General features: G+C 53.4%; 3 protein-coding genes across 5 annotated transcripts in view; 2 read left to right on the top strand and 1 right to left on the bottom strand.

Moving 5' to 3' along the window:
- Positions 1–25,385, top strand: part of SDHAF2 (succinate dehydrogenase complex assembly factor 2) — a 188,821-nt gene that overhangs the window by 92,020 nt on the left and 71,416 nt on the right. The gene's annotated exons all lie outside the window — the stretch shown is intronic.
- TKFC (triokinase and FMN cyclase) lies at positions 28–12,102 on the top strand. 2 transcript variants are annotated; one of them, XM_055581106.1, is made up of 18 exons: positions 28–136; positions 1,502–1,617; positions 3,903–4,092; positions 5,038–5,148; positions 5,223–5,404; positions 6,681–6,759; positions 7,040–7,129; positions 7,747–7,781; positions 7,858–7,942; positions 8,032–8,121; positions 8,773–8,889; positions 9,213–9,332; positions 9,508–9,645; positions 10,544–10,650; positions 10,754–10,857; positions 10,981–11,014; positions 11,121–11,210; positions 11,542–12,102. In XM_055581106.1, the coding sequence occupies exons 2-18, from the start codon at positions 1,615–1,617 to the stop codon at positions 11,701–11,703; spliced, it is 1,737 nt and encodes a 578-aa protein (XP_055437081.1). In that variant the 5' UTR covers positions 28–136; positions 1,502–1,614; the 3' UTR covers positions 11,704–12,102. The 2 variants fall into 2 exon arrangements, with proteins under 2 accessions (XP_055437081.1, XP_055437082.1); XM_055581107.1 differs by having other exon boundaries at positions 31–348.
- LOC129652460 (lysosomal membrane ascorbate-dependent ferrireductase CYB561A3) lies at positions 13,625–25,146 on the bottom strand. 2 transcript variants are annotated; one of them, XM_055581120.1, is made up of 7 exons: positions 24,887–25,146; positions 22,501–22,606; positions 21,283–21,481; positions 17,239–17,447; positions 16,465–16,619; positions 15,589–15,745; positions 13,625–14,991 (listed from the first exon to the last, which is right to left on the bottom strand). In XM_055581120.1, exons 3-7 carry the CDS (start codon positions 21,464–21,466, stop codon positions 14,968–14,970), a joined length of 729 nt encoding a protein of 242 aa, XP_055437095.1. In that variant the 5' UTR covers positions 21,467–21,481; positions 22,501–22,606; positions 24,887–25,146; the 3' UTR covers positions 13,625–14,967. The 2 variants fall into 2 exon arrangements, with proteins under 2 accessions (XP_055437095.1, XP_055437094.1); XM_055581119.1 differs by having other exon boundaries at positions 13,625–14,536.

Here is a 25,385-nt window from a genome sequence, read left to right as displayed (position 1 = left end):
CCCCGCCCCCCGGAGGCCCCGCCCATTCTCTACTGCTGGAGCTTGGAGTACCCGGATGAGGGTGCCCCGTCGTGAGTCTTTCGGTACTGGTGGCGGTTACTGAAAAGGCTTACCCGGACGAGAGCGGGTCGCAAAGGTTCGCCGACTCCTCCTTCTTCCCCGGAGCTGACCCGCCGACCTCATCCGTAGTCCGCTCCCCTCGCCCTTCCCCAGACCCCGTCCACACCCCCTTCTTAGCTCCAGGAGCCCTCGGGGCTGGTCCCTATTTTGGAACCAGAAGATACTGCAGAGGCCCAGAGAGGGGAGGAAGGTGACATCAATTTGTGCACCTCCCAGACTAGAACCGAGGTTCGTACCTCCCTCTCCCTAGCCTTCCCAGTATCTCTAAACCCAGCCCTGCTTGATCCTAGAATGACCCATCACTCCCATCTCACCTGGCGGGCGTCTGGGGGAGGCACTTAGACTGTCCCTTCTCTCCTTTGAACTTGTTTGTGTTTGAAACTTTGTGTTTCAAGGCCCCAGCAGGCCACTTCTCCAGCAGAGTTAGTGCCCCCATGATCTGTGCAAACTCGGACCTCAAACACGAAACCAGAATTTGCCTGGTGAGAACCTTAGTGACTCAGGAAAGCAGTCAGTTAGCCCTGCAGCTTGCAAGCCACTCCACATCAGACAGGCTTTGCAAGGAGTAGAAGAACCACGTGGCTTGGAGCACCTGCCAGAAGGCTGTAGAGGAAGCTGCCCCCATTTTACAAATGAGGAAGCTAAGGCTCAGGCAAATTGGTTTACCCAGAATCCCCTAGGAAATCAGAGGCAGAGCTAGGTGCTGAGGCTGGTGGGGATTCTTTCCATTGCAGAAAGGTGCCTTGAGCCCAAGACACCTCTGAACCTGGCTGAACCGAAAGGAGCTAAAAGGTCTTTGTGATTTACATATGTGATTTCCCACACCCAGGACTTTCGGCCTTGACTTTTGAGGCACTGAATCTATCAGTAGAAAGAACACAGGATTTGTAGAGAAGCTAAACATAGGTTTGAATCCTGGCTGTTGTTGGAATGGCCTTGGACACATCACAGAGCTTGCTGGGTCGGTTTCCCAGAAGGAAAATAGAGTCACAGACTCAGCCATCTCCTTCCTGGTGAGGTGCCAACACTGACAAGAGCAAGTCTGTGAAGATCTTTAGGAATGTATTCACTGCATGTGTACCTATGTAATAGATGAAGTTACTCTGTGGGTAAATTTGCCCCTTGGTGATAAGGTGGGCGCCACTCCTGAGCATAAGGTAGATGTGTGCCTAGCATGGCTCTATCAGTGTTCTGGCAGCCAGGTGCAGAATGTGAACCTTGGTCAGCCCCAAACTCTTCTCCATCCCCAGCTCACATTCTAGAGTTTGGACTTAGATCAAAGTCTGGGGAAGCTCCCTAATTACCAGGGTGCTGGAAGCATGACTGTGCCAGTAGGCTGCAAGTGTCTTCAGCAGCTCATGTTGTTACCCACCTCTTGCAGATTCTGCTTGCCATCTTCACTGTGCTCAGACCTGATTGCACCCACGGGACTGCCCATCTGCCAGAAGCTCAGTGAGACGGTGTGAGGCACACTTCCTTCAGAGCCTCCCCATCATGGTGAGTCCCATGAGAGCCAGGGCAGAGGAAGGGCACTATGGGCTTGGGGCAGTAGGTGTGTCAGCCCTGGGCATGTTGCAGTTCCTCACTCCCTGACCAAGAGATGCTGCTGCCTCCTGAGCTTAAGAGAAAGAGTCATCCTCTGTCTCAGGGCCTGACTTCCCTTCATTTCCCAGCTAGGCCCAGCCCAATCTGTGGCTGCAGCCTCTGAGTCCCTCCAAGGCCCACATGGCCCTGGTCTGGGTCAGGCGTTTAGAACATTAACAGCTACCGTTGGTGATGGACAGGGAGGCTGGCGTGCTGCGATTCATGGGGTCGCAAAGAGTCGGACACGACTGAGCAACTGAACTGAACTGGACTCTGTAATAGACACTACCAGACACAGGAGTCCAAAAGAAGGACCTGTTTTGCCTTTCTGAGCCTTGGGCATGTGTGGGCTTGTGAGATCTACAGTGCAGGAGGCTCAATATGCCCCTCAGCATGCCCCAGGCTCATTCTAGAACTGATCTGAAGCAAAACAGCCCTGGGAAGTTGTTGTGAAATCTCTTAGTCGTGTCCAACTCTTTGTGACCCCACGAACTGCAACACACCAGGCTTCCCTGCCCTGCACTGTGTCACGGATTGTGCTCAAACACATGCCTGGGCAGGCCTGGGTTCAAGTTTCAGCCTACCACTAACCAGCTGTGTGACATTTTACCGAAACATGACCTCCCTGAGCCTCTTTCCTCATCTGCAGATTAGTCGATGGGGTGTTGACCAGACCAGGATCTAGGGGCCTCCCACATTTGCCTGTAGGAGGCAACTTTCCTTTCTTCTTCCATCCCCTCAGGCCACTGGGAGCCACAGATGGCACTGGCGCCTGACCTCTCCACTGGCTCTGGTTTGGGAATGGTTGCAAATCCCAGGCAGGGCGGACTGTCAGGGATGGCAAGGGGACCCATTCTCAGAGGGTGGTAGTGTTGGAGGTTGGGCTTGGAATTCAGACCCACTCTCAACTTCATTGCATATTCCAGTCCCTGGCAGGCGCTGGGAGCCACAAGCCCATGCCTTCACTTGGGCAGAACGTCTGCCACTCTCAGCCTCCCTTCAGCCCCTGGGGAAAGCAGCATGATAAAGCCAAAATGGAACTAGCTTTGGAGCCAGGCTGACCTGGACACTTGCTGGCTTTGTGACCTTGGGCGGCTGCTGCTGCTGCTGCTAAGTCGCTTCAGTAGTGTCCTACTCTGTGCGACCCCATAGATGGCAGCCCACCAGGCTCCCCTGTCCCTGGGATTCTCCAGGCAAGAACACTGGAGTGGGTTGCCATTTCCTTCTCCAATGCATGAAAGTGAAAAGTGAGAGTGAAGTCGCTCAGTTGTGCCTGACTCTTAGCGACCCCATGGACTGCAGCCTACCAGGCTCCTCCGCCCATGGGATTTTCCAGGCAAGAGTACTGGAGTGGGGTGCCATTGCCTTCTCCGGTGACCTTGGGCAAAGTCATATAATTCTGCCTGTTTCCTCACTGGGCTAATTTTACTCCATAGGGTTGTTGGAAGGTTGAATGAGATGTGCTTGAAAACGCTTAGAATCAGATCTAGAATGAGGTCTGGCTCACTGCCCTGGCCCACCCCTGACCCAGAAAAGGCCAGAGTTTGCATGAAAGAACCAAGTTCCTGCAGACTTGGGGAAGGCTCAGGTGCAGGCTGCCCTCAGGCCACCAGGGGGCGCTGGGAGCCCGGCCCTCTCTGATCCTAATTGGGCACCAGTTTCACTGTTTGGGACAAAGGCAGGAGCCGCATGCAGCCCTTTCAGCCAGCTCCGGCTTTTCTGAGCTGGCAGTAGAAGGGACTAGCTCCCTTTTATTCAGTTTTTACTGTATAGGGGGCATATCCTGTAGTTCATTAAATCCCTGTTTTGCTGAGGAAGCAGATGGGTGTGGGACCTGTCTGGCCCCCACCCCTGGGACAGGAGCCCCAACCTGGGGCTTCTCCTCCTTTGACAAAAGGCTGTTGGGCCCCAATTATCTTTGTGTACTGAGGACTCCAGTCCCCCCATTTTCTTTGTATCAAAGCCGTTCTTCAGGATAAATTTAAGCCACAGGTTAGGCATTGAATAAAAAGTCACAAATTACTAAGTCATAGAAACATCCACCAGATAAAATGATGCCTAATTCAAGGAACCGCTGTTCCCTGGAGTTCCTGGGCAGGTGTGGGATAGGGGTCTTAGTCACAGCAGTGTGGCTGGGCAGGACAAGGGGGTGTCCCTGCCAGCTACACCCAGAACCTCCTCCTGCTTCTCTCCCACAGACCTCCAAGAAGCTAGTGAACTCAGTGGCAGGCTGTGCTGATGACGCTCTTGCCGGCCTGGTGGCCTGCAACCCCAGCCTACAGCTCCTGCAGGGCCACCGCGTGGCCCTCCGTTCTGACCTGGACAGTCTCAAGGGCCGGGTGGCCCTACTGTCGGGTGGGGGCTCCGGCCATGAGCCCGCCCATGCTGGTGAGCACCCTGAGCAGAGGTGGGGGGTGGGCTCTGGGCAGAGTGGACGGGGGCTGCTGGGAGATCTTTGGCACCGTTAGGAGGTTCAGGATGGAGCCCGGCTGAGAGCTGGAAGCCTGGTGTTGGCTCTGGCTCCCGGCTCCCTTGAGCTGTGACCTGGAGCCAGGCCTGGGCTCGCTGTGCCTCAGTCTCTACGTCTGTAAAAGCACAAGGTTGGGCCAAATGATGTCTCAGGCCTTTCCAGCTCTGAGTGTCAGTGATTTCACAAATCCTCCCTGCCTCCCAGGCCCAACTGACCTGCCGTCTCCTCCTCCATGAAGCCTTCCTGAGTCTTCCAGCCTAGAGCAGTATCCCTCTTCTGAATTCCCAGCCTACATTTTCAAAGTGGACTGTCCTGGATTGTTTCCTGTTTAGTTCCAGGCATGTGCACTTTCCCTGAGAGGTCAGGGATGCGGGTAGGGAGTGAGGAGGAATAGGGACCAGGCTTTTGTATCCTTTGTATCTTTCCTGTTTCTCTGGCGAATTCATTCATCCAGTCAACAAACATTCCTGAGCACCTGTGCTTGGCACTGTCTGGCCACTAGGGGCGCAAAAGTGACCCAGACGAGGCACCTGCCCTCATGGAGCTTCTGTTCTCCTTTGGGGAGACAGAAACCAAGTAAACACGCAAACAAAAGAGATCATTTCAAAGCATGTAAGTGAGGTAGGGAGGACAGGAGAGCAGGATAAAGGAGCAGCGAATACCTGGGGATGGAGTGAGTGACTGTTCAGTTGGGAGGTTGGGGAAGACCTCTTCAAGGAGATGAAAGATCTGTGAAGCATGACCTAGCTGCTTTTCTGCAGCAGGCACACAGTAGGGCTCACCAGGGCATGAAGCCCTGAGCCCCGGGGCCTGCAGGCACAGGTCCCCACCCAGCATCCTCTCCCCACCTCTCTCCATCACAGGTTTCATAGGGAAGGGGATGCTGACAGGGGTCATCGCGGGAGCCGTGTTCACCTCCCCAGCAGTGGGCAGCATCCTGGCGGCTATCAGGGCCGTGGCCCAGGCAGGCACAGGTAAGCCTGGCCTGCAGGAGGGGCTGCTGTGGGGAGGGAAGACGCTGATGGGGCCCTGCTGGCTGTTCCCACAGTGGGGACCCTCCTCATCGTGAAGAACTACACTGGGGACCGACTCAACTTCGGCCTGGCCCGGGAGCAGGCCCGGGCGGAGGGCATCCCTGTGGAGATGGTGGTTGTCGGGGACGACAGTGCCTTCACCGTCCTGAAGAAGGCAGGCCGGCGCGGGCTCTGTGGCACAGTGCTCATACACAAGGTGAGGGTCCCCTCTGGGGGACCCCTTGGTTTCCAGGCTGCACCCAGTGCCGGAACTTTCCAGCCATCTGTCCCACCCCCCAGGAAGCCACTGCTTCCCCAGTGCTCCCTGATCCAGGATGGCACCCCCATCCCCGTAACTAGCTCAGCCCAGGTATAGGCTTTCATCCTCCCAGCCCCTTCCTTGCCCTCCCCCTACCCGACCTTCCATCACCATATCCTGTGGCCCTACTCCCCAGGGCCTCCAAACACACTTCCTCCTCCAAGCCCCGCCCTTCCTGTCTCAGCCTTGCTTTGGTCTTGCCTGCTTGCACCCAGGTGGCTGCCGCTCCCTTCTCACCTGGCTCCTCTGCCTGTTTCCTTCCTGCCCCTGCCTCAATCTCTTCCCCATACCACCCCAGAGGTGTCTTTTAACAATGTGTCTCTGACCAGGCTGTTCAGCTACAGAAAGCATCCCCAGGGTTCCTAGGGTCAGCGCAGGCTTTCCAGTCAGGTGCCCACCTCACTCTTGCCCCTCCTACCTGGCTTTCAAGTTCCTCTCCCATTGTTCCTGTGGTCTCTTTATCCTCCATGAACACCGGTGCCCTGTACTGCTGGGCTGTGGCTCACCTGTGGGGCTTTGCTGATGCTGAATCTTTGGCCTTGAAAATCCTTCCACTGTCCAATCCCCCTTTAGCCTGGCTAACTCCTGCTATTCTGTGGAGGCCCACACCTGCTGTCTATCCTTCTGGGAGGCTTGCCCTCTCACCACGCCAAGCAGGCTAGGACCCCCTGCCCTCAGCGTTCCCATAACACCTACTGTGAACTCCATCATCAGATTCGTCACCTCACATAAAACATTCAGTCTGTGCTGTCTGTTTCTCTAACCCCTCCCCAGACCAAGTTCCTCCAAGGTAAGGACTATGATTTAGACACCTTTTCCCCTTTTCGGCACATACTAGATGCTTGGCAAGAAGTGGGTGGGTGGCCAAAGTGAGCCACAATACATATGCCATGGAGAAAGGACTCTAGACCAAGAGTTGGGAAACTAGCCACCAACTGGCTGTGTGACATTGGACAAGCCACCTCCCCTCTCTGGGTCCATTTCTCCATTTGTAAAGTTCCTCTGGCTCTGGGATTCTTAGAGTCCTGGCAATTGCCCTAAATACGGTGGGCCAGGTTGATGCGGCAGGACGAGGAGGTTCCCTGTTCCCAGCTAGTTCAGCCCCAGCCTGTCTTCTGCCCACAAGTGGTACAGTGACCCCTTCCCCGTTGGGGGCCTGTCTCTGTGAGCGCAGGTGGCGGGTGCTCTGGCCGAGGCAGGTGTGGGACTGGAGGAGATCACAGATCGGGTGAGCGTGGTCGCCAAGGCTATGGGTGAGTGCCAGCTCAGGGCTCGGGAAGGGCAAGGGAGGTCGAGGCCCACCTTGGACCAGAAACAGGTTCCCTGAAGCAGCACAGGAGGCTTCCCAGGGGCTGCAGGAGGGTTTCCTGGGAACGGCGGCTTTGGGTGCCTGAGCAGGGGTTCTCTTGCATCACTGAGATGAAGAGCCCGGCAGCCTGTATCAATGAAGAGACTTCCGAGCTTGCTGCTGCCCAGCTGATGCCTGATGCGAGGAGCAAAGCAGTCATCCCCTTCATACTTCATTTCTCGTAGGAACCCTGGGAGTGAGCTTGTCCTCCTGCAGCGTCCCTGGTTCTAAACCCACTTTTGAGCTCTCAGCTGATGAGGTGGAGCTGGGCCTGGGTAAGCTTGTGACCCCTTGGGTTCCCTGGGTTTTTCCAGCATTTTCTACCCTGGGAGCCATCTCTTGGGTCCTGTATGCTCACATAGAGCCGTCGCCTAGGGGCTCTGAAGTTTTTTAATTGGGCCCATGAGGCCGCTCTGGCCCAACCTGCCTGATTTCTACCAGCCATTGCCCTCCGCACCCAGGGCTCCATGTCCTGTGCACCTCCTTGCCTGTGCTCCCACCATTCTCCTGTACCCATGACCCTGCCAAGATGCAGCCCTTCTTTCAAGGGCAGTTCTGGGGCCACCCCAGCTACAGAACTTCCCCTCTTCCTCCCCTGTGCTTTCAGAGTGATGGGCAGAGGCCTCGTGTGGCCTCTCTGTGACTGCCTCTAGTTAGGCTACTTCAGTAGTTGGAAGTTAAGTAAAGCTCTGGCTCTCTCCACCACCAAGCCATAGCTCCCAGAGAGCAGAGACTGTGTATGTTTCACTATTCCATCTGTGTCCCCCAACCCCACACTCCCCAGATACACATGCCTAGCCTAATGCGGACCACTTAGAAAATCCTTGAGCAGAACATGCTGAGCGAATCCCCAGGCTCCGAGTGGGTCAGCAGTGCTTGTGTCTGTCCACAGGGATCCATGGGGAGGCTGGCGTGCGCCGGATAAAGGTAGGTGGCCTCCCCGGTGCAGGCTGGCCCGAGACCGGGGCCCCCAGCGCAGCTCACTCCTGGCTCCCTGTGACAGATGGCGACTGCCGACGAGATTGTGGTGCTCATGCTGGACCACATGACGAGCTCCTCCAATGCATCCCACGTGCCTGTGCAGCCTGGTGAGGGACTGTCACGCTGTCTCCCCACCTTGCCTCCCCCTCTGGAAATGGGGCCCAGAGAGTCACCTGGGCATCGTGTCCGCCCACAGGCTCCTCAGTAGTGCTGATGGTCAACAACCTGGGTGGCCTGTCATTCCTGGAACTGGGCATCATAGCCGACGCCGCTGTCTGCTCTCTGGGTGAGCCCCCACACTGGAGTCGGACCTCCTGACCCCCGAGCTTCTTCCCGCCCGCCCTTTGAAGCTGGATGTAGGAAAGACACCTGAGATAGAGCCTTGCAACGATAGTCGGGCTCCACAGTCTGGAGCACGGGCTGTGCAGTCAGTCAGGCCTGACTTAGATGGCCGTCTGCGACCTTCTTGCCAGGAGCCTTGAGCCTGTTGCCTTGTCTATAAAGAGGGTAGTAATAGTAGCTGCCTTAAAGGGTTGTCACGAGGATTGTTGTTGTTGGGTCTCTCAGTTTGTCTGACATTTTTGCAACGCCATGGCCTCCTCTGTCCATGGGATTTCCCAGGCAAGAATACTGGAGTGGGTAGCCATATGAGATTTAACTCACTTAGCACAGGACATGGGACCTGGTAAGAAGAACCCAGTAACTGAGACCTGTCATTACTCATCTGCCCCCATAGAAGGGACGCCTCCAGGGTATGTAGTCATTCAAGGTATCTTTAAAGGACGCCCCGAGGAAATCTGACCGGCTCCCTACTGACCTCAGGGCCCCAGCTCCCAAAGTCCTTGTTTTTCTCTTACTCTGTTTCCTTCTCTGATGCTCTGGGGCAAACTGCCCAGAAGCATCTTCTTCCTCACACTCTCATGCTCTGGTACTGCAGAGGGCCGCGGGGTGAAGATCGCCCGTGCCCTAGTGGGCACCTTCATGTCAGCCCTGGAGATGCCTGGCGTTTCTCTCACCCTCCTGCTGGTGGATGAGCCCCTCCTGAAACTGATAGGTGAGACCTGGAAGCTGGGGTCAGCCAAACTAGGGCTCCCTGGAGCTGGAAGGAGCCAACTCCATCAGGGCTGACCATGACAGTTAGGACCCTGTGGAGAGGCCCTTTCTGGCTTCCCCAGCCTTCCCCAACTCTCTCTTGACTGTGGAGGAGTTGGAATTAGGCTCCTCCCCTAGGGGCCCTCATTTCCCATGTACACAGTCAGCACTGAGTACCCACTTACTGCGGTGGAGGGAACCAGGCCACCAGGTGGGGAGTCCAGGCCCTACTTGATCCCTGGCCAGCCGACCCGTCTCTAAGAAGAGTCATCCTGCTGTCCCCAGATGCTGAAACCACTGCCTCGGCCTGGCCTAACGTGGCCAAGGTCTGGGTGACTGGGCGGAAGCGGAGCCGGGCCGCCCCCACGGAGCCCCTGGCGGCCCCTGACTCCACTACTGCAGCAGGTAGGGGCCATGCTCTAGGGGAAGGCGGCCCAGGCGTTTGGCCTGAGGCCTGAAGGCTGCAGTGTGTGCAGAGGGGCGTGCAGGGGCCCTGGCACCCACGCCTGCACTCTGGTCACGTTCAGTTGTGAGAGGAGCCAGCCAGGTGGGCCTCCCTCCTGCTGTACGCCCTTTGCAGGTGAAGCCTCGAAGCAGATGGTACTTGTGCTGGAGTGGGTGTGCACCACCCTCCTGGGCCTGGAGGAACGTCTGAATGCCCTGGACCGTGCTGCCGGTGATGGGGACTGTGGCACCACCCACAGCCGTGCAGCCAGAGGTTGGTGCCAGGGCCCACCTGGGGTAGGAGACGGGGTGGTACGGCACACTCATGTGGCGTTTCATGAATCAGTGATTTCAAAAGCATTTGGAGTACTCACATGGGGCTGGCAAGTGTTATTTTGCCAAAAGAGGTCATCACAAACTTAGCGTGCTTTTCACCTGTTTTCATAAAGAGATACTTCTAGCACTACAATCTTTCAGTGAATAATAATTTTGAAAGTCACTCAGTCATGTCTGACTCTTTGTGACCCTATATTCTCCAGTCCAGAATACTGCAGTGGGTAGGCCTTCCCTTTTCCAGGGGATCTTCCAGATCCAGAGATTGAACTGAGGTCTTCCACATTGCAGGTGGATTCTTTACCAGCTGAGCCAGCCACAAGGGAAGCCCGAATAATAACTTTAAGTTATCCTAAAGGGAAACTCACACCCTTACTCTTTCTCAGCTTACCCAGCCGAGGCAAAAGTTCTGAATTATCCAGATTATCTTGTTCAATCAGGAAAAATATATTTAGTGCTGACCATGGTTCAGGTGCTGCCCTCAACTCTATGGATACAATAGCTAGAAAAATATTAAAATCACTGCTCTTGTGGTTTATGTTCTGGTAGGAAAAAAAGACCATTAACAAGGTAAATCAGTACAAGACAAAAAAGAGGGAAGCGAGGAAGCATCATCACCTGCTCAGTGACCACCAAGGTCCCCATCGGTGACCTGTCCCCTCCTCTCTCCAGATGCAGCAGGACAGACAGGGGGCCAGGGAGTCTCTTCATGTTGGTTCCCTCAGCCTCTCCTAGCGCCCATTCCTCCCGCCTGGCAGTGAGGCCTGGGTACTTGGCTGGGGTCCAGGCAGACGGGAGGGAGGGTCTCTGAATTCCTTGCCATCTCTATCTGCCTGCAGCGATTCAGGGGTGGCTAAAGGAGGGCCCACCCCCAGCCAGCCCTGCCCAGCTACTCTCCAAATTGTCCTTCCTGCTACTGGAGAAGATGGGAGGCTCCTCAGGGGCGGTGAGTGCCAGCAGCCCCCAGGGGTGGAGGGCTGACACAGAGGGGTTCTGGGTTGGCCGAGGCCCCAGGCCAACACCGTACTCAGCATCCTGGTCCTCCCCAGCTGTATGGCCTGTTCCTGACTGCGGCGGCCCAGCCACTCAAGGCCAAGACTGACCTCCCGGCCTGGTCTGCTGCCATGGATGCCGGCCTGGAGGCCATGCAGAAGTGAGCCAGGGCCCAGGGCCCAGGGCCCCAGACTGGGAGTGGGTTGGGGGTGGGGGTTGGTGTCACCCACCCCCAGAGTGGTGATTCCCTGCGGTGAGCCTCACTAGTTCTCTTCCCTGCCAGGTACGGAAAGGCTGCCCCAGGTGACAGAACTATGGTGTGTATCTGGCCCAGGCCTTGCCCCTTTTGAGTGTAGAAGCCCTGAAGGCCAGTCTCAGTGGCAGGGCCTATCCTCAGCCCATCTCTCCCCTCCCCCTGTCCAGCTGGATGCTCTGTGGGCAGCAGGACAGGAGCTCCAAGCCTGGAAGAGCCCAGGGGCCAGTCTGCTCCAGATTCTGACCAAGGCTGTCAAGGTGAGTGAGGCTGGGCCCAGCCACCCAGGGAGACAGAACCACCAGGCTCCCATTTCCGTGCGACCTTGAACAAGTTCATATCCTTTCTGTACTTCACTTTCCTCCTCTGACAGTGGAGAATACCTATCTCAGAGGGTGGCTGGGGACTAGAGAGATACATAGGGTCCCAGCACTAGGTCTGGGACATAGCAGGCCCTCAGCAAATGGTGTCCCCTTGTCCCTGCCAGTGGTGGATGGGCAGGGACCTCTCCACGACTGTGCAGAGGGTCCATGGCAGGAAGGAAGCCTGATGGCTCCTCTTTGAACCGGCTCCTACACCCCCACCCCTCAGAGTGCAGAAGCCGCAGCCGAGGCCACCAAGAACATGGAAGCTGGAGCTGGAAGAGCCAGTTACATCAGCTCCGCGCGCCTGGATCAGCCAGACCCCGGCGCGGTGGCAGCTGCGGCCATTCTGCGTGCCATCCTGGAGGTCTTGCAGAGTCAGGGTGCGTGAAGGCCTCCACGGGCCTCAGGGCCTCTCTCACTGCTTTCCCCAGCAGCCACTGTCACTTGCTTCTGCTTTCTGCTGTCCTCCCCTGCCTCTGGCTCTCGAGACCTGCCCTCTGCATTCAACAGGAACTCCTCAGCCAGCCTACAGATCCTCCACTGTAGAAACTGCAGGCCCAGAGTGGGTGTCAATGCGTTTTCCCTTTTCGGGGAGGGGGCAGTCCTAGGGTCACCAGGCTCTGCCTCTAGTCAGTTCTGAGCTTTAGTGATAAGGCTTTTCCCTGGGTGGCAATACAGCCTTTAACTGGTGATGCTAATTTGGTTTTGAGACTGTCCGTGAAAGGTCTTCTGCACATGAACTGAGCCAGTGTGGAAAAGCCAGCCAATAAACCACACTGAAGCAGAAGAGCTGTGCTTCCTCTGAAGGACCTTCATCCAAGCGTGTGAACAGGTGGGCCCACTGATGCCCTGAGGCTCAGAGCTTAGCCCCCGTCTCCTCCCACCTGAGGCCCGAAGGCCGGTTCTGTGCAGGTGGTCCAACTCCAGTGGGACCCGCAGTCTGTCCTTCTGGTGCACACACCACCCCGGACGGCTGTGCTTTTCTCAGCCCTAGACTAAAAGAACTCACTGATTCTTCAGAAATCAAATGGGCAGGTGGGTCACCAAAAGGAAAACAAATCACCATACTCTTTTAAGGATCAGCAGCAGAATAGAAACCGTTCTCAGGCCGGCCCCACGTCTCCAGAGCCATCAGTGACAGCCCCGGGGGGAGCAGGAGGGGCTCTGGGGTCAGCATGGTGCCTGGTGGAGACATACGGCGCACCCCTGGCCCCTGCTTGGCATAGGGGTGCAGTTAAAGTCATTGGTGTGACTCACTTTAGACACTGACATGACCTTGAATCCTGGTCCTGTTTCAAACTAGCTACACATAAACTCAGGCCTATTTAGCCTCTTAGAAACCAAGAATAGTGCCCACCTCATAGGCACATGTGCTGAGTTGCTTCGCGTTCAACCTCTTGCAATCCCAGACTCCTCTGTCCATGGGATTTTCCAGGCAACAGTACTGGAGTGGGTTGCCGTGCTGTCCTCCATGAGTTATCTCCCCAACCCAGGGATCGAACCTGCATCTCCTGAACTGCAGGCGGATTCTTTCCGCTCAACCACCAGGAAGTCCCATAGGCACACAAAGGATTCAAAGGAACCAGTGAAGATAAAGGGCCGGAGACCATCCAGATGCTCTCTCACTGGGGGTTGCTGACATCACATGTCCGCATCCAGCTCCTTCCAAGTCCTCTGCTCCACCACCAGGTGGTCTCAGCTCGTCACACTGCTGCTGCTAAGTCACTTCAGTCGTGTCCAACTCTGTGCGACCCCATAGACAGCAGCCCACCAGGCTCCCCCGTCCCTGGGATTCTCTAGGCAAGAACACTGGAGTCACACTGGGACCACTTATTTTGCCCAAACTTGATTGCAGGCTTCCTCAACACCTTGGCTTCCCCTGCTCTGCCCAGGGCCCCCCACCCATCAGACACACCACGGGTCGCCAATCATAGTCACAGTTATTGGTGGACACAGGTACACACACCCAGCAGCTGGGAAGGAAACTCTAACCTCAGACACCTGGCCTGTGGATCCCAACTCTGCCACTGCCTGGCTGGGTGACCTCAGGCAAATCACTTAAGCCTTTTTGAGTCTTGTGTTCCAGAAAATGAAAGAGGAAACAGCTCCTTCCTGGTAAGATAACCAAATCCTCAAAGGCCATTTACTTTTAAGGACAAGTTCAGGAACCAAGAGTCACATGCAATTGCAGGAAAAGAGTCATGTGGGCCTTTGGGTTTGTCCCTCCCCAAGTCTGAGGGTCAGAACTAGCCCATGGCTTCTGCAAATGGCCCAAGATCACGTCACAGTGTCATTTCAGCACAGAAAGCTTTGATTCTTAAAAACACATTTAATGAAAATCAAGCCTCATAAGTCAAACGCCTACCCAGGTGGAGAAAAGGGAGAGCTGGTCTTGTGACCAGAGTGCCTGGCAGTCATCCCAGTGCCTTTGGAGGGTCTCAGCCGCTTGGGAGGTTCAGTCAAAGCCCTTGGGCCAGCATCTGGCCACGTGGGGTGGGGTGGACAGTCAGCTTTGTTGCCACCTGCCAGAAATCAGGACACCAGGTGTCCTGCTGCTTGTCACCTAGGCACAGCAGCATGGAGCCTGGGACCTGGCAGGGCCTGTGTGCAGAGGGCAGTGCCACCCCAGTCTCTCACTGGGAGAAAAGCAACACCTCACACTTGTGTCACACCAGAGACTTGTCTGCTAGGCAAGCAGCCATGGAGGGGTGGGAGGGGCAAGTGAGGCACTTGGATGCTCAGCAAGGGATGCCCCTGGGGGTGGCCATGGCTCCCAGGGCTCTGCTGGGTACAGTGCACCACAACGTTGGCACGTTTCATGGTGAGCAGCAGAGTGAAGATGGCTGGGCAAGGGCCCTGGTGACAGCGCAAGGTTGATCCCACCTGGGGACAGGCAGCCGAGCTTGGACCCAGTAAGGAAAAAGGAAGGAGGTCTGCTACTTCAAGGGACAGCTGGACAAGCTCTTCTCAGAAGAGCAGGTCATGTAGGGCTGTGCGGCAGTGACGGGCATGTCAGTCACAGGGATGAGCCAGGATCCAGGGCCCAGTTGCAGCAGCAGCTAGCAGGGCACGTAGAACACGTAGACACAGAAGGCAGCAACGGAAAATGAGTAGCAAGCAGCCAGCCCTCAGCTTCTCTTCTGCAGAAGCGGCTCTGCCAGTCCCCGCTGTCCTTCCAGCATCACCTCTGGCGTTCCCACCCAGCCTCGTGTCCTGGTGGGCTGGATGGGAGGTTACAAGAGCAGATGCAGCCTGGCCGGGGCAGCAGCCTCAACTTCGGGGGAAGGCCAACGGAAGCCCTGGCTCCCCCACTCTTCACAATGTGGATGGCACTCAATTCCCAGCTTATCTGAGTCCTCAGGATTCCCTACCACATCCTTAGGGGTATAAGGGGAAGCGAACTTGACTTCATACAAGCAGCAACAGCATGAGCAGCCAGGGCAAGGAGGCCAGGGGTAAACAGATGACCTGAGAAGTCAATGCCAAGAAGGGACAGAGAAGCCAAAGCCACCAAGGAAAGCACGTGGGCAGGCTATGGAAGAGCAGGCCCACCCAGAGGCAAGGGGAGACCGGGGCCCACAACCAGCGAGAGCAGAGCTTCGGGAAGGAGTTTAGACTGCACACAGACTGCTCCTGGGAGCCCCTTCCTGCTTCACTCCCCGCCACGCAACAGAGCCTGGAAAGACAAGCAGGTGTCAAAATGGCCTCCAACCTGCAGGAGTCCCGCCAAGCCTGAGCTGCTCAGACAGACCCCAACCTGCAGGGTGAGCCCCAGTCCACCCACCACACCTTTCAAGGAAGCCCCAGAGTCCCTCAACCGACACACCCCATCCCTCAGGTGCCTGCATGGCTGAGAACAGGCAAAATGCCCCAAGCCCTCAACCAGTCACCACACACCCACGAGGAAAGCTCCCATGCCACTAGATGAGCTCTGAAGCTGGAGAAGCAGAATCAGCACACCTCCTCCTCACACTACAGCCCTTCCTTGGGGAAGATAAGGCCACGCTTCCCCGTGAGACCACAGCCATCTGGGGAGGGGAGGAAGCCCCTGCTCCCCCAGCGGACAGGCCCCTAGGAGCAGCTGCACTGGCCACGACAGGAAGCGCTGGGTTCACTCTGGTGCACCCCATCAGCCAGCCGAACCCCACCTTCAAGCTACTTGTTTCCCACCACGTTACTGGGTTGGTCTTCCTGGCAAAGCCCAAGCCTCTACTGGCTGACCCCTCAGACCCGGCCCTACCCCAACCTGCAACAGGAGACCAAGACCCCATACCTCTCTCTCAGCCTGCATCCCTGGCTCTGGGCGTTTCCAAGATGAAGCCAGCAGGATATAGAGCACCAGCAGCCCGAAGACCACCACCAGCATCCCAGCGCAGTTTGCAAAGACAGCCTCACTGGGCAACTTGGAGTATGTCTTGGTGCCATTTTTCCTGAGGATGACAAAACAATGCGGGCCCTTGAGAAACTTTTCTACCTGTTTTTGCCCAATGCTGGACCCAATGCCACTAAGAGGATGAGAAAGACTTCACAGGGCCTGCTGCAACCTGGAATATTAACATACTTTCTAAGTCTCTGCCATGACTAGTGTCTGCAGAATGCTGTCTACCCTTGAGGAAGCTGAAGCTCCCAGACATGACATGAACTCGTCCTGAGGTACACAATTAGGAAACGGCACAGCCAAGATCTATACCCAGGTCTGACCTCAAATCTTGTCTGCTCTTCATTGCACCCCAACTCCCTCCCCAAATGGAGAACAGTAGTGGTTAGGTGTACGAGCTCTAGTCTCCTAACTCAAAGCTCTGCCACTTACTGGCACATTGCTAAACCTCTCTGTGCCTCCGTTCCCTAATTCATACGTGGCAATGACAACATTACCAACGCTGTAGGGCACTTGGAGGATTAAATTTGAGACGTTTAGAATAGTTTCTGCCAGAGTAGGTTCTAAATCACTTTGATGCTGGGTAAGTATTTGGTGACCAGTTTACCAATCTCAGCCTAAAGAAAGATGAGTCCATTACCTTCCAGATCAGGAACGAGCTCAACCCCAAAGGCTTCTCTCCCTCAGACAGGTCCTATGACCCATCTTTTGAAGACCCTGTTCCTGCCCCCCACCTTACAGTTGGGGGTCCCACGCACCCCCCACACTCACAAACTGAAGAAAAGCTTCTCGTTAATGCCAGAAACAACAGACGCAATGGCCAGAGAGAGAATGGAGGCTCCAAAGAATACGTGGATGGGTTTCAGGAGGCTGCGCAGCCACATGGATGCCCAGGGCAGCAGGAAGACCGAGAAGCCCAGGAACCACTGTGGACACAGGAAATACCTGACTGTACTGCATGTGACCAAAGGCACGCCGGGTCACACCGCCCATCAGCACCCCCTGCTCACCAATGAACCCTGGCCCCTCTCTCACAGCTCAACCCTCCCGCCAGGCACTGCAGCCTCCTCCCTGTGGTCTGACACAAACAGGAATGTCACCTACATGAAAAGCCTGGCTACACCCCCACCCTCCCGCAAACCCAGCCCTCCTCGTTTGTCTCTGCTTCCTTCCTATCCTGGCTCACAAAACTCCCAATTCGTACATGGCTACAATCAGGATGTGGATACTACTGCTCAAATTGCTTCTGGTTCACAGAAAAGGGGAGTGGAAAAGGTGACTTAGAGTCAGCCTGGTACGTACTGTGATTGAGTTAGCTCAGAGCGCTCCAGGACCACAGTGGGTGGTGTGAGGGATGAGAATGGAACAGGGTGAATGGGAGAACCACCAGCCTCCCAGAGCCCCTCCAACTGCCAATCCTACAGCATGCGCCCTGCCACACCGTCTCCAGGCACTGAGCAGAAGGAAGATTTGGTGCTGATGCGAGGGAAGCCCCAGCCAGAGTGGGCAGCCAACAGGAACCCAAGGAGGACAGAGAGTACCCACCTGGCAAGCGAAGAGGAAGACGGTGGTGATGCCCAGCCAGCTGTGCAGGGAGTAGAGATGGGGGATCTTTGCGTGGTTGTGAAATTCAAAGACCGCGTGCAGCCCCAGCACAGTCAGGAGGAAGGCCAGCAGGTGCATGGCTGCGTGGCCGGATTTCCAGGGCAGCCTGGGCCCTACCCATGACTGGGGCAGGCGGTAGACCAGCGATGCTGTCGGAGAGAGCAGTCCCAGGGCTTGGCCTCTTCCCCTCTTGCTCATCCAAGCATCAGGGGAGTCACCCTGCCATGATCCCAAACAGCTTCCCAACAGGGAGGAGGAAGTGCTAGGACACCAGTATCAACTCTCCAGCATCTTCCATCCTGGCATCACTTCTAGTGCAGCCATCAGCCATGAAGGGAGAGAAGGGACCATGATAAAGGGGAGGGGCGGGGGGAGGGAGAAACTAGGAGTTTGGGATTAGCAGACACAGACTACTACATACAAAATAGATAAACAGTAAGATCCTCCTGAGTAACACAGGGAACTATATTCACTATCCTGTAATAAACTATAATGGAAAAGAATATATGTGTGTGTGGGTATATATATACACACACTGTATATAAAACTGAATCAGTGTATACTGGAAACTAACATAATTTATTTATTTAAGGCTTCTTTAATTTCTCTCAATACAGTTTTATATCTTTCTCTGTAGAAGTCTTATGTGGCTTTTGTTAATTTATCCTAGTAAATCAACTATACTTCAATTTTTTGGACTTCCCAGGTGGCTCAGTGGTAAAGAATCCTCCCACCAATGCAGGAGATGTGGGTTTGATCCCTGGGTTAGGATGATCCCCTGGAGAAGGAAATGGAAACCCGCTCTACTATTCCTGCCTGGGAAATCTCATGGACAGAAGAGAATGGCAGGCTACAGTCCATAAGTTAGTGACTAACAACAGTACTTCAATTTAGGAAATTCCCTGGTGGTCTGGACAGGGAAGCCTGGCATGCTGCAGTCCACGGGGTCACAAAGAGTTGGACACGACTGAGCGACAGTCTGGACAGGGAAGCCTGGCATGCTGCAGTCCATGGGGTCACAAAGAGTTGGACACAACTGAGCGACTGAACTGAACTGGTGGTATAATATATGCCAGGTGTATGCATTTTTATATACAGGTTGAAAAGCAGTATCACATTCATTATTTCATCTAACTGGAAGAACTCTCACAACTGAAGTGAGCTGTCAAGGACACAAGTTTTAAGGTTAGATAACCGAGGTCCAAATCCCGGCTCTACCTCTCAGCTATCTGGCATCTTCTTTCTAAATTTCAGTTTCATCTGTAAAATGGAGACAACAATAGAGCCCACCTCATAAGCTGTCATGTATGGATATGAGAGTTGACTGTGAAGAAAAATTGATGCTTTTGAACTGTGGTGTTGGAGAAGACTCTTGAGAGTCCCTTGGACTGCAAGGAGATACAACCAGTCCATTCTGAAGATCAGTCCTGGGTGTTCATTGGAAGGACTTATGCTAAAGCTGAAACTCCAATACTTTAGCCACCTCATGCGAAGAGTTGACTCATTGGAAAAAACTCTGATGCTGGGACGGATTGGGGGCAGGAGGAGAAGGGGACGACAGAGGATGAGATGGCTGGATGGCATCACCAACTCGATGGATGTGAGTTTGGGTGAATTCCGGGAGTTGGTGATGGACGGGGGGCCTGGCGTGCTGCAATTCATGGGGTCGCAAAGAGTCAGACACGACTAAGCAACTGGACTGAAGAACAAAACAGGATGATATCATCAAGTACACAGGGCAAGCTGCTATTTATCAATGTCACTGTAATTCCCATTTTAGAAGTGGAGAGAGTAAGACTGACCTGGGCCCCAAGCCCAGCTGTGAACACACGGGACAAGCAAGGCTGGTCCGGCAGGAGTGAGCAGATCCCTCATGTCGGGACTTGACTGTGCCATGAGGGGCTTCACCTTCCCACTTCCTAGAGCACGCTTGGCAGGCTACCACTCACAGGACAGATCCAGGCCGCTGCCTGTTTTTGTGAATAAAGGGGTTTTTCTCCTTATGACTGACTGAACATCATTTATTGAAAAGAACATCTTATCCCACAGCTCTACAGGGCCACCTTTCCTCACCTGTCTATTCACTTATCATGACCACACTGTTATTAATATTACTCAAGTATAGTTGATTTACAGTTGTGTTAGTTCCAGTGTGCAGCAAAGTGAATCAGTTATACATATATATATATATATCCACTCCTTTTTAGATCCTTTTCCCTTACAGGCCATTAGAGAGTATTGAGAAGAGTGCCCTGTGTTATACAGTAGGCCCCTCACTATCTTGATCACAGCAGCTTTATAATAACCCTGACTAGATGGGCAAGTAAGCTCTCCAACTGTGCTCTTTTTCAAAACCTTCTTGATCAATCTTGGCCCTTTGCATTTCAAGATAATTGAATTGTCAGTTTTCACAAAAATAAGCACTGAGGCTATGGAATTGAAATTAACCTATGAAATAATTTCAGGGGAACTTAAATCTTTTCAATGTTTAGTCTTCCAGACTACTTACACAGTAGTATATCCCTCCATTTATTTAAGGCTTCTTTAATTTCTCTCAATACAGTTTTATATTTTTCTCTGTAGAAGTCTTATGTGGCTTTTGTTAATTTATCCTAGGTAATTAATGCTTATGGAGACTATTATCAATTAAATCATATAATATTTTAAATGACACTAATTTTTAAAATTTTACTGATATTTTCCAGTTTTATTGAAATATAACTGAAATACAGCACTGCATAAGCTTACAGCGTGGACCATCATGGTTTGCCTCACACACATCATGAAATGATGACCACAGTAAGTTTAGTGAACCTCCATCTTCTCACACAGGTTCAGAATTAAATAGAAAAAAATTTTTTCTTGTGATGACAACTCTGTGGATTTACTATCTGAACAACTTTCATATTTAACACACAGCAGTGTTAAAAACTATATTGATCATGTTGTACATTATATCCCTAATACTTATTTATCTTAAAACTGAAGTTTGTGCCTTTTGACGACCTTCATTCAATTCCCCCTCCCCTCCACCCCTCACCTCTGCTGCTGCTAAGTCGCTTCAGTCGTGTCTGACTCTGTGCAACCCCATAGATGGCAGCCCACCAGGCTCCCCCGTCCCTGGGATTCTCCAGGCAAGAACACTGGAGTGGGTTGCCATTTCCTTTTCCAATGCATGAAAGTGAAAAGTGAAAGGGAAGTCGCTCAGTCGTGTCCGACTCTTTGCGGCCCCATGGACTGCAGCCTACCAGGCTCCTCCGTCCATGGGATTTTCCAGGCAAGAGTACTGAAGTGGGTGCCATCGCCTTCTCCGGACCCCTGACTCCACAAATCTGATCTCTTTTACTCTTACTATGAGTTTGTTTGTTTTTGAAATATAATTGGCCTACACAGCACTATGTTACTTCCTGTTACATAACACAGTGATTCAATATTTCTGTACATTTCAAAATGATCACTGTGACAGTTCTAGTTATGATCTGTCACCAAGCAAAGATATTATATAATAATTAACTCTCATGTCCACACTGTACCTATGACTCATTTATTCTGCAACTGGAACTCTGTACCTCTTCCTCTCCCTCACCTATTTCTCTCCTCCTCCCACCACTATAAATAGTTTTATTGGAACATGGCCACACACGTTTCTGTGATGTCTCTTGTCACTCACATTACAATAGCAGAGCTGAGTAGTTGCAATACAGATCACAGAGCTTGCAAAGTCTAAAATATTTCCTATCTGGCCTTTAACAGGAAATGTGCAAACCCCTGCCTAAGAACATCCATGGGGCTGCCCTTCTCAGATGTCTCAGTTCTCAAGACTTCTTCCTCCAAATATCAGCTGGGCCCAGAGACAACCCACCGCATCCCATCCCTCCCTCACAGCCCTGAACCTGACAGTAACAAAGGCCAGGATGGACAGGGAGAGCGCTGCCCCGCACAGGCCTGGGCCCCACCACGTGTCCGCTGCCGACCCGTACTCACCAGCACTGTAGAGCACCACCATGCCTGTAACCATGAGCACCGGGTGCCAGTTGAACATGAGCATGCTGCCATCCCAGGCGAAGCCACCGTGCCAGTACCGCATCCAGTAGATGGTGAAGAGGATGCACATCGAGCCCAGGGAGCACAGTGCCAGGACAGACAGGTAAAACCATCCCACAGCCATTCTGACCAGGCAGCCCTAGAGGAAGGGGAAATCACACACCCCTGCTGGCTCGGGTGCGCCCCACACCCCAGCTAGAGGAGGTAACATTGACCTTGTTCTTGGCCGGAAGGGTGGTTCCCCTGCCATCAGCCTGGGCACTGTCCCATGCAGCCTTGATGGCATGCTGGACCCCATCTCTGGTTGTGAACAATGAGTGAGAGTGAGGCGCCGCCCCAGCACCTGGCGGTGTGCAGTGCAGCCAGCTCAGCCCCAGGGCTGGCCCTGGAGAGGCCTCCTCTGCGGTGGCCGGATGCTGAGTCCAGAGCCCTAGGATGGGTCTCCCCTCACAGGACCAGAGGTAAAGAATTATACTTCCACTCCTCACAAAAAGAAAGGGCAGAAGTCAAAATCCAGGCTAGATAATACAAATGCCCAAGCCTTCCGTTCTAACATAAGGAGGCAAAATTCACAGTCTCCACACTATTATCAGGCCACCTGGGAGAAAAGTGTTATAGGATCCCACTTCCACAGCAGAGTTCTTCCCTAGACAGTGACCTCTACCCATGGGAAGGTGAGATGGGGTCTTCGCTCCAGTCCCCATACTCCACATCTTGAATTGGGCAAAAGCCTGCAGCTGGTCCCTAGACCTACAACTTCTGCTTTCTCTTCTCTAGGGAAAGTCCAGAGGAGAAAAGAGGAAGCAAGAACTCATAATCTAGAAAGCAAAGAATTTATTTTGAGGTTTCCACATATACCTGATAACTCAGAAACCAACTCTGGTTTCAGGCATGGTGAATGCCTAGCCCCCTAAGCAGCTGCTCTTAAAAGCCAGGCAAGTGGGCATGAGGGTTGGCAGGCAGTCTGCAAAGCCACAGGATGCCCCTGCTTTCAGCATGAAAACAGCTCTCAAGGCAGGCACACTGTCCCCAGGGAGTCAGGCCAAGGTGACACATGGCTTCCAGAACTTGAGGTTCCTCAACTGGAACCAGCTAACACAAGAAGAGGCCCCTAAAATTGCCAAGAACTCCCAAAGAGATAAAACATTTGACCCTCACCTTTATACCTAGTGACAAGCTGACAGAGTAGTGGCCTGGACTCCAATTCTTAGGCTCTGAGGCTCCTTGACCAAATCACTTAACATCTGAAGGACTGTCTTCTTATCTGAAAGAAAACCATGGCAACAGGATGTAACTTACTGAAAGGCAGCTATGAACAGACATCACACCACAACCTTAAAACACATGATTGATCCCACGTTTTCCTCTTGACAATCCTGTGAGGGGTTATTTCCATTTCAAGCCCCATGTTTTTAATTTGATCACAAGTTGCCAGAGGATCAAGTGAGAAAATACATTAAGGACATTGTAAATTATTAAAATTTTCTTAGTAGTATTACAGCATTTCATCCTAACTACTAACGAAACCCTGAAGCCCATGGCCCCTATGGCTGCCCAAGCCTCTCAGTGGTCCCGATTCCATGTCGTGCCAGCTGTCTCGATGCCAGGTGTCCACCTAACCAGAAACAGGTGTGGAGCTCTCACAAAGGGATCCAGGGTGCCAGAAGTCTCTGAGAAAGCAAGATTTGAGTACTGGGGGGAAATAAATATAAGCTTCCAGGAGGTTAGAGGGAGAAAATCATCCCACTTGCTTCCTGGAACCTTTTGGACTTAGCTGCTGAACTCAGCAATTTGCTACCCAGCCTCAGAGGTGTCCCCTTCATTCCTGTACGAGCAGTGGAAGTTTCAGGTCACCAGATGTTCAATCACCCCCCGCGCCAGGGAAGTGTCAGCACAAACGGGCTCCGCATCAGTAGGCTCTGTCCATTGGCTAGTATCTACTTTTAAATTTGTTTCCCTTTGTAAGAGGAAAAAAGAAAATATCCAAAAGGGACCATACCCACCCCCCTAGAAGAGATCCTGGATTACTGCTCTGGGACAGACTTGGAACAGACAATGGGGACACTTTCCTGACAGACTGGCTGGAATGTTTTACTGCTCAGAGTACACAGATGAGCCCTCCCTCTGCTTGAAATGGAGAGCAAAAGGAGAGAAAAAGAACACAGTGAAAATTGCCATCCAAATGCTAAGACTATCTTCTCATTTATTCCAAGAGAGTAGTATGTGCTAAGATTTCAGGATGTGGGCAGGCTCCTAGTCTGCCCACATTTGTAGAGCCACATCGGAGACAAAAGTCCGCAAAGTCCTGTAAAGAATGAGAATAGTAAATATCTTAGAATTTGCAGGCCATATGGTTTGTCATAACTGTGCTATCAACTCTTGATATACTGCAAAAGTAGTCATAAACAATACTTTCACAAATGTACAGGCTGTGTTCAAAAAACTATGGACACTGAAATTTCAGTTTTTATATCATTTCCACATCACAAAATATCCTTTTCTTTTCAATCACTGAAAAATGTAAAACCCATTCAGGCCAGCCAGATTTGGCCTGTGGGTCATGTTTGTTGACCCTGATCTAAGGAGTTGTATTCTCCAACCTAATACACTCTCAATCCCTAAGCAAAAAAGATTCTCCCAGGCTGCACTAAAACAGATCAAGCCCTGGGGCAGAAAATGGGTATATCCTACTCAGCCCTCGTCTTAGGGAAACCCACGATTCCAAACTTTCTCACAAGCACTTAGAAGTGCAAATAGATCAAGGCATAGGAAGGCTGTTGGCTGCTCCCACTTTTCAGATGAATGGTGGGGGGCTTTAGGAATCTTGAGACCCAGCGTTAGAGCTCAAATCCTTAATTTTTATCTTACAGATTAAAAATACTGGGGCCCAAACTATGAAAGTGACTCGGCCAAGGTGAGTGACAGAGCTGGTAAAAGACTCCAGGTTGACTCCCACCTCGGCTCCAAGGACGCCTCACTTCCCAAACGGAGCTTCCTTAAAGTCAGGGACTCAGGAGTGAGAGGCCTTAAATACCAGGCAGGAGATAGATAAGCAAGGTCCTCCTGAGCGCCAGAGTGATTACAGGGACGCCCTTCGCACGGTGCTCTGGTCTGACCCAAGTGTCCAGAGAAGGGTTCTAGGAACCCAGGGGCTGATCCTTGACTCGCCCGCCGCCGGGACCACCTTGGTCCCAGCTAACCTTGGCATCACCGACTCAATGGAGGTTGAGTAAACTCCGGGAGCTGGTAATGGACAGGGAGGCCTGGCGTGCTGCGGTTCATGGGGTCGCAGAGTCGGACACGACTGAGCGACTGAACTCAACTGAACCTTGGGTGAAAAGGTAGGCTCCGCCTGCTGACTGCGACTTCCTTAAAGTTTTCGTGCTTTACAACCACCACCTGTGGAAGGAAGGGCATGGAGAATGGTGTCCATTTCCTAGGAGAGAAAACTTAGAGAGAGGGGTCGTGACAGCGCAAACGAGATAGTAGCAGAGCTAGCACTCGAACCCAGGTCCCTGAACTCCCAGCCCGGGTTGTTTCTCACCCCTGAACCACAGTGGGACGCAAGGGGACTGGGGTCTCCGAGACCCGTCTCTTGCCAACCCGCGCCGGAGCCGCTGCTCCCGAGGCTCCTGAAAGATGCAGTGACAGACTCTCGGCAACACTCTCGACCACCAGGCACCGCTGCGTTAGCGCCGAAAAGCTAGGGGCGCATTGTCCTCTTATAGGCGCGTATACTTCCGGTCGCGCGCGTGGCCACCTGGGAAATGAAGTCCCGGATCTCGGGGTCTCCAGCTCTCGGGCGCCAAGGCGCTGACCCCCAACTCCAGTTCTTCGGCGGGCGTTTCTTCCCTAACCCCGAGGTACCGGGGGCCAGGAACGCCGTCACGGGTCGGCCCTGTCCTCACCCTCAGCCCCACGATTCCGTTGAAGCGGAAATGTTCGGGCCAAGGCGAAGCCTCTGGCCAGGGGCTGGCCCTCCGCAAGGCGGCGCGCGGGGTGAACGGGAGGCCTTGGCCGGATCTAGGAGCCCTGGAACAGGC

Source organism: Bubalus kerabau, chromosome 5 (assembly GCF_029407905.1).
Source record: "Bubalus kerabau isolate K-KA32 ecotype Philippines breed swamp buffalo chromosome 5, PCC_UOA_SB_1v2, whole genome shotgun sequence".
Taxonomy (NCBI): Eukaryota; Metazoa; Chordata; class Mammalia; order Artiodactyla; family Bovidae; genus Bubalus; species Bubalus kerabau.
This window is presented reverse-complemented; position numbering and strand designations above follow the sequence as displayed.

Coding starts and splice junctions, on each gene's coding strand:
- LOC129652460 (XM_055581119.1), bottom strand. CDS start 21,466: ATGGCTGTGGGATGGTTTTACCTGTCTGTCCTGGCACTGTGCTCCCTG. Junction 16,620..17,238: donor TCTTCCTCTTCGCTTGCCAG/GTGGGTACTCTC, acceptor CTGTGTCCACAG/TGGTTCCTGGGCTTCTCGGT. Junction 14,537..15,588: donor GGATGCAGGCTGAGAGAGAG/GTATGGGGTCTT, acceptor CCTCCCATCCAG/CCCACCAGGACACGAGGCTG.
- TKFC (XM_055581106.1), top strand. Junction 7,782..7,857: donor CTGGCGTGCGCCGGATAAAG/GTAGGTGGCCTC, acceptor TCCCTGTGACAG/ATGGCGACTGCCGACGAGAT. Junction 9,333..9,507: donor TGACTCCACTACTGCAGCAG/GTAGGGGCCATG, acceptor CGCCCTTTGCAG/GTGAAGCCTCGAAGCAGATG.